This window comes from Myotis davidii, unplaced genomic scaffold, assembly GCF_000327345.1.
Source record: "Myotis davidii unplaced genomic scaffold, ASM32734v1 scaffold168, whole genome shotgun sequence".
NCBI lineage: Eukaryota > Metazoa > Chordata > Mammalia > Chiroptera > Vespertilionidae > Myotis > Myotis davidii.
The window spans coordinates 9,523,484-9,531,146 of record NW_006383016.1 but is presented as its reverse complement, the minus strand read 5'-3'; the positions used below and the strand labels follow the sequence as shown (position 1 = coordinate 9,531,146).

The 7,663-nt window shown below is 38.5% G+C and overlaps 1 protein-coding gene across 3 annotated transcripts in view; it reads right to left on the bottom strand.

The window, feature by feature from the left end:
- Positions 1-1,620: 1,620 nt before the first annotated feature.
- ANKMY2 (ankyrin repeat and MYND domain containing 2) overlaps positions 1,621-7,663 on the bottom strand; it is a 31,779-nt gene continuing 25,736 nt past the window's right edge. For 2 of the 3 annotated variants that reach the window (XM_006779047.2, XM_006779049.2), the window contains 3 exons: positions 6,169-6,297; positions 4,306-4,435; positions 1,621-2,923 (listed from right to left, as the gene is read on the bottom strand). In XM_006779047.2, coding sequence (XP_006779110.1) covers positions 2,736-2,923; positions 4,306-4,435; positions 6,169-6,297 — 447 coding nt within the window. In that variant the 3' untranslated portion in view covers positions 1,621-2,735. The remainder of the gene's footprint in view (positions 2,924-4,305; positions 4,436-6,168; positions 6,298-7,663) is intronic. The other variant, XM_006779048.2, reaches the window with a different exon arrangement.

Sequence of the window (7,663 nt, the reverse complement as noted above, 5' to 3'; positions counted from 1 at the left end):
ATCCTTTGTTTACTGTTTATTAATAAATTTGTTATGATTTTCATATACATTTTATTAATTTCCTCTCATCTCTCACACTTGTATTATAAAGGGCAAATGCACTTACCTGGTCTCTGCTAATTAATTCCCTTTTTAAAAAAAATATATTTTATTGATTTTTTACAGAGAGGAAGGGAGAGGAATAGAGTTAGAAACATCGATGAGAAAGAAACATCGATGAGAAAGAAACATCGATCAGCTGCCTCCTGCACACTCCCCACTGGGGATGTGCCCACAACCAAAGTACATGCCCTTGACCAGAATCGAACCTGGGACTCTTGAGTATGCAGGCCAATGGTCTATCCACTGAGCCAAACTGGTTAGGGCAATTAATTCCCTTTTAATGTGCGCAAATTTCATGCACCGGGCTACTAGTCTATATGATAAAAGCCTAAGCGACCTTATGGCGGAACGATCAGAACGACCAGTTGCTATGATGCACACTGACCACCAGGGGCAGATGCTCAGTGCAGGAGCTGCCCCGTTAGTCAGTGCGCTCTCACAGGGGGAGTGCCGCTCAGCCAGAAGCTGGGCTCATAGCTGGCAAGTGCAGCAGTGGTGGCGGGAGCCACTCCCGCCTCTGTGGCAGTGGACATTAAGGAGCGAGGGGTCCCGAACTGCAAGAGGGCACAGGCTGGGCTGAGGGACCCCTCTTCTCCCCCCAGTGCACAAATTTTGTGCATTGAGCCTCTAGTATTGAAAAGAATTCTATATGGTTAAAAAAAAAATAACTGGACTAATCACCTGTTTTGATGGTGTAATAACAGAAACATCTATTTTTGGTTATTTGTGACAAAGGAGTATAACCAGAACCAATCTCATTTTCTCTTAAATCCCATTTTCTGACCACCCCTTTCCTGAAATACATTTATGGAAAAATTGTGATAATGACACCGTTTATATGTGAGGTCCTCTTTGTCCAAGTTCCTATGTCAGTTATAGCTGTCTTAGAGTTCTGGTTTATATCAACATTCATTTCAATGAAGGGGAAAAGTACCTCTGCATTGCCACATTTCTGGATTTTCCTATTTCCTTCTGCTTTTTTTAGTAACTCTCCATGGTATCCAAAGACACGGACCATGATGGTAATACAGAATGTCAACACAAATCCAAAACAATGAAAAATCAGGGACCTCAGGTAAAAACACATTTGTGGGCCAGGGCCGCCTGGGAGGACTATTTTACTATCCAAGGTTTATCCATGTGCAGATGAGGTACCTTGATGGAGGCTTGTCATGACTGACAAGTTCCGACAAACTCTGCCTGCTGCATTCCTAACCACTTACCACGTTTACTCACATGCAGCATGGTATAGGATGCTCCAAAGACGTATGTGTTTTAAGGAGAGAGAGAACCAGATAGAATAATTTGATCAGTGAAGTGAAGTGAGAATTCTAGTTGTTTTTATTTGTAATTGTACATATTAAAACAATTATTGGCCCTAGCCAGGTAGCTCAGTTGGTGAGGGCATCATCCCGATATGCCAAGGTTGCTGGTTTGATTCCTGGTCAAGGCGCATAAAAGCATCAACAAATGAATGCATAAATAAGTGAAACAGCAAATTGATGTTTTTTTCCTCTCTCTCTCTCAAATCAATAAGTTAAAAACAAACAAACAAAAAGCAATTACTACTTTGGTCTCCAATATTTGCTAAGTTTTCTAATATTTGCTGTTTTCTAATATGTGCCTCCCCTGAGCAATAAACTATGAAACAAGATGTGAGTTGGTTATATTAATAGGCACAATTTATTTTACAATCAACACAAGAAACTGTGTAACACAGCGCTGTCTTCAGCCATCGCACTAACTATGTTTAAATACTGCACTCTAAAAACTGATGCCGGAACATTCTATAAAGAACAATTATACGTCAGTTTCTGGACAGGAAGGGCCACATGAAAGCTTGCAGGAAGAAAAAAGTCAACCTTTCAAGTGGAATATGGCACATGAATTAGTTTTACGATTGTGGAAACTATGTTTAGCCATTATTGAGTAAAAAATGTCTTTTACTGCACAAGCTGAGATAACTCTGGTGATGCCTTAGTGCCTCCTGGGAACCTGGTATTTCTGAAGGTACAGACACTGTATGTAGATAAAACATCACTGCAGGAAGTACATACAGTTCAGACTGCTCAGGATAATTCTATAGAAAACTATAATTAGCTGGACTCTGGCAGAGATCTTTAAACACACAGCCTTTTTTTCATTTCCTTATATCCTACTACATAGAATTTCACTATTGTAAATGCTATTTATATGCATTTTATTCACACAAAAGTTATGATTTTTTTTTAACTACCCATCTTTGTCACTATAACATTTTTTTCTTAAAAACTTCCTCTCTCCTACACCTGTCTGACTTCACCCTTAGTTTCCTGGAGCCTCTATTTCTTCTTTAAGGGGATTTTCTCCCCTTTGAGAACAACTGCTGGAAAGCTGGGCTCCGAAAGGAAGTAGAAATGTTTCTCCTGTATTTTGAAAATTAATTTTTTTCCATAGGAATATCTGTCAAATTATGGAACAGAAATCAGGGGAAATTAGGGCAGGGTAGACACAGCTTTGCTGGCAAGCATCTATCTATTCTAGGAAATGCTGCCACGGTGCCGGGCGCTGTCACAGGCAATGGGGACAATCCCACGAGTTCTCCAGCCCCTGCAGGGTGAGGACCGTGTCCGTGCTGGCATGTGCTCTGGCTTTTACTCCTCAGATGCCAGTGGACCTGCAGTAGCCTCCTGTGAGCATTCCAAGCCAGCATCGCACTGCAGAGAGGCCTTCTCCCCTTCCTCAGGACCCTTAGCACCGCAGTCCTCCTGCGGCACTGCCGGTCCAGCCTCTGGCTGCTCTTCAGTGACACCATTCGAATCGACATCCAGTTTGCTATCTGCTAAAAAGAAAAATGTCATTTTCCTTTCACTTTCCGTATATTATGTCATCTTCATAATAACCACGAGGGAAATTATCTCTATTATCATTATTTTATAGGTGGGGAAACTGAGGAGAGAGGGTTTAGGGTTCACTAACTTGCTCAAAGTTCCACAGCTAGAAAAGCAACAAACCTGGTATTTGAACTCAGGACTCTGGCTCTAAAGCCAGGCCTTGAAATCATGACTGTTGTTTGGGATCTGACAAAGTCTGTTTTCGAATACAGCTTTGCCATGAATTAACTTGATGCCTGTAGGTTACTGTCTGTACAAAGTTGTTTCCTTACCTACAAGGTCAGGGATAGTAAAACCTATCCTATATTTGTGGCAAATAACAGTGTTTGTAACACTTAGAATAGTGTGTGGCTGTGCTGATGTTTAGCAACTGGGAGTTCCCACACTGGCAACAATCTCAGTCTCTTGCTACCTGTATAGAACATGACCAGCTATTTCTCGCTGTCCTCGACACATAGTATACAAGTCTCATCAGAAAACAGGCAAAAGCATGGCCATCAGAAAGCCTGAGTGTTCTCTTCAGTTTACTTATACAAATTAGACTTAATTTTTACCGATTATGCAATCCCACTAATAGTGTTTCTCAATCAAGTGGTAAAGGGGACATGGTCCTTTGAGGGGTGAAAGGAGGAAGTGTTTAGTATCAAAGTCACCTGGGCAACCTTTTCAAACTACAAGCATTCCGTAGAATGCATGATATATACTCTGGGGCTCGGCATAGGAGTGGGGGCAGTTCTCCCCCAATATTGCTGAAACAATTCACTGTTTCTGACCAAGGTAAGTCATACACTTTTGAGGAAAAATACTATGGAACTCACTGCTCTGACACTTATAGAAATATAATTTGTGCATTATTAGATCAGCAATTCCACTAGATTTCATAAATCTGCTCTAATTTCACCTGCAGTTTTTAAATTAAGAAATTTAAAGGCTTCCAATCTTGAAATACTTGGTTAGCCATTAGGGGAAATTTAATTATTCCCTTATTCAAAGACCTTAAAATCCTTTGTGAGCAGAATGTAAGTAAATGCTCATTAAGAGTCCCACAGTTCCAGGGCAGTCAGAAAGTAGAATGTGGAATAAAATCAGAATTTTATGTCCTTTGTTTTCCAGTGACACTAGGCTGACTATATCCTATAAATTATCCCCCAAAAGCAGGGATTCAAAATACGGACACATTTGAGACCACACAGAAGTTTGATCCTTACACTGGTCACCCAAGCTTCATTAGTCCCCAGAGAAAACTCAGCTCCTGGGGGCCCTGTGTTAATATCATCCATCACTCCCTCCCCACTAAGCCGCAGTGCCAGCTCGGCTTTTATATACGTACTGTTCTCCTCTTCACTCTTTTCTTTGGCAGCCTCCAATTGTTGTTTCTCATAAATGTCCTTGAGATTCTTACAGATTTTCTTATGTGCAAACCAGTGTGTTTTCTGGCAGGTTTGGTCGCAATATATTACCTGAAAAGCAATTTAAGGTTTATTTGCACTTAAGAGCTACGATTACAGGATTTTTCCATTATGACATTAAACCAAGAGCTTCGCTGTGAAAATATTAAGTTTTCTATACTTCGTTTTGAAACCATGATGTATGCATGTGTACTGACTTATATTTTTAATTTTTAGCTTACACTTATGACAATAATGGATATATAACAAATGGTCTATGAAAGACTCTTTAACAAATGATTTATCTGAGAACCTACTATATGCCTGAATTGGTACAGTGCAATTGTTGTCCCAGAGAAAGCTACAGTAAAAAAGAGCAGGATGAGGCTGCATGTAGGGAGTCAGACACTCAGCCTCGTACAGGATGTAACCGCAATGGGAACACAGAGGAAGCAATGACTCACTCTAGCTGGAGGAGTCAGTAGACAAAGAAATGGGAAAAGCATTCCAAGTGTAGGGACTTTCTTGCACAAAAATGCAGGAAAGGGGAAGTAAATGACATGTTCAAGGACAATAAGAGTTTTGAGTAAATGAAGCTTAGACTTTTGCAAGATAATATGCCAAGCATTTCAGTAGCCCCTTAAACATAAATGGAGTTGTAGGTTGTATTACTGGCCCTAGTTCTTCATCCAAACGCTTTCCCATGTGACTACAAAGTTCTTTTTACTTAAGGAGAGGAAAACTGACTTTAAATTTGGCCATGTGACTTGTTTGGGCCCAAGGAATGAGATAGCATGGTAGTTTTAAGGCTAGACCTTAAGAGCCTCATATGTGTTTCTATTTGCAGACTTATACTTCTGCCATCACCACATGCTCAGCCAGGCCTGCTGGTCCAAGGAGGATGAGCTACCTGGAACAGAATGTTTCTGGCTGAGCTTAGCCAACCACAAACATGGGAGAAATAATGATTGTTGTTTTAAATACTGAATTTTGGAGTGTTTTTATATGCAACAATAGTTAGCCTATATAGACGGTCTCATTTAATTCTCACAACCCTAGCCTATTTCACATATAAGGAAACTGAGACTCAGAGAAGTAGGAAATTACAGGAGATGAGGCTGGAGAAGTATTTTACAACAGAATGTAATGGGTTACAGAAGAATGTGCTGAAGAATGTCAACCTTAAAACAATAAGAAATTAACATTCTCTACAGGGTAAAGTGAATGTACAGACACATGCATGTGTGCAATATCTGAATGTAAGAAAAACACAACAAGCAGATATTACTGTAAAAAATTATCCTTACAAAGATAATTTTTGCAGAAGTAGGTAGTATAGTCCAGAAAGCTTAAAGATTGGTAACCGTCACAAGGGAGTTATAGTTTTATAAGGAAGAGCTGATGAGGAGATAATAGTTCAAGTCAATATCAGAATATTTAAGATTATACACTTATGAATTGTCTTATTCTAGGTTCTCTGCACAGCCTCGGTCCCCTATGTATGGCCTTTCTCTTATTTGCTCATATCCATTCATTTATTCATATCCTTTCTTCTTTGGGGTAGCCAGCACAGAAGTTGGGGCAGTCTGGGCATTTGGCAGAAGATAGGGCACAGAACTACACTTATCCTTAGCTCTCTTCCAAATTCCTTTGCAGTATTAGATGCAATATTTTATATCTAATGTATTAGAATTTATTAGAAAATTAATATCTATCATTATATTTACAGAATATTAAAAATCAATTATCAACTTGAATGAAATCTAAACCAGTTGTCAATGAATTTCAAAGAACTTCATTCTTACCATTTTGCATACTGAGCATCTTTTACTCGCTCCCTTTTCTCCACAGGTGGTACAAAACTCAACATCCACAAAACCCACCTGACCAGTGATGGCTTGAGTAAGTACAGAGAATGCAGTGGGATCAGAACCCTAGAATGGGTATAAAGAAGAGAAAACAACTCTCTAAAATGACCATGGATAGACTACTGAGATGACACTTCATGAACAATGTTATCTAAAAGCAGACACACAGGAGACAAAGTCATTAAGGTTAGCGACTACATTGACTCCATCAAGACAAAATGACAAACACCCTTTTGATTATACCATTTTCTACATAAAGTATACGGGAGGTAAATCATGACTCCAAATATTCAGAGAAAAAGTTGGCCCTCTTCTAGAATAAAAGTTTTTTCAATTAGGATTATCCAATAAGCCCACAAAGATTTCAGATACAGGACAATGAACTCAGTGGGACTTTCTTAGAACATTGTTTTACACTGTTCTGTATACTCAAGATAGTCAAACGGAATATTCAAAAGATTTAAGAAGTATTTTAAAGTAGCACTCATTTTGAAATTGTTATTCTCCTTCTGAAAACATAATGACTGGCTTTCCTTTTATATTAAAGTGCTAAGAATTCTCTTTAGGAATGAAGATAGTGTGATGGCGAGAAAAAATAGGTGAAATGAAACCTCAGATACTAGATATTTAAGTTAATATATTTTACCAGGAATAAAGGTCTATAGAAGTTGTGCTCAAATGATGGTGTGCATTAGAGAATTTGCTTAAAATACCTTCTAAATTAGAATCTCTAAAGATGTGGTGGTTCATGTACCTGCTTTATTACAGATAATTCTGAAATACACTGAAAGTTTGAGAATTACTGGTACTTAATGTTACACTAAATACTTATTAGTCAATGTAATTTTATTGCCTCAAAAGTAGAGTACTGAATTAGACAATAATCTGGCCCACAAATGAACAGAATATGATATATTTAACAGATTTATAACAATTACATTTTAATGTTCAAATATTATTTCACAAAGTAACTAAGACATGTTCATAATCTCCCCCCAAAACTGAACTTTTGTGGGAATCAGAACACAGTAACAGTCTCAGATGTAACCAAAGATAAAACTAAAGGATAGTTTGCCAGAAGAATGGCTGTTAATCTGAACTATTGCTTTAGAAAAAATTGATGACACAGCTGAGTAACCACATGGAATCTTTCTTGTCACTACTGGATGACAAGAACTCTTTCTTGCTATATAAAATCTTGTCATCTACTTGTTAAATAAGAATCTGTTTAGGTACCAAAGCTCTACCCACGGAAGACAGACTAACAACAAATAGGTTACTATCTCCAGAGTATCTTATAAAATCAGAGACCTTGGCCGGCCTTCCAGAAGTTAAGACATACGCTATGAATTGATAAAGCAAATAGCTTTAACAGTATAATCTGTTACAAGGCTGGAGCAACATTTCTCACACTTCCCTCTGAACTTTGTCA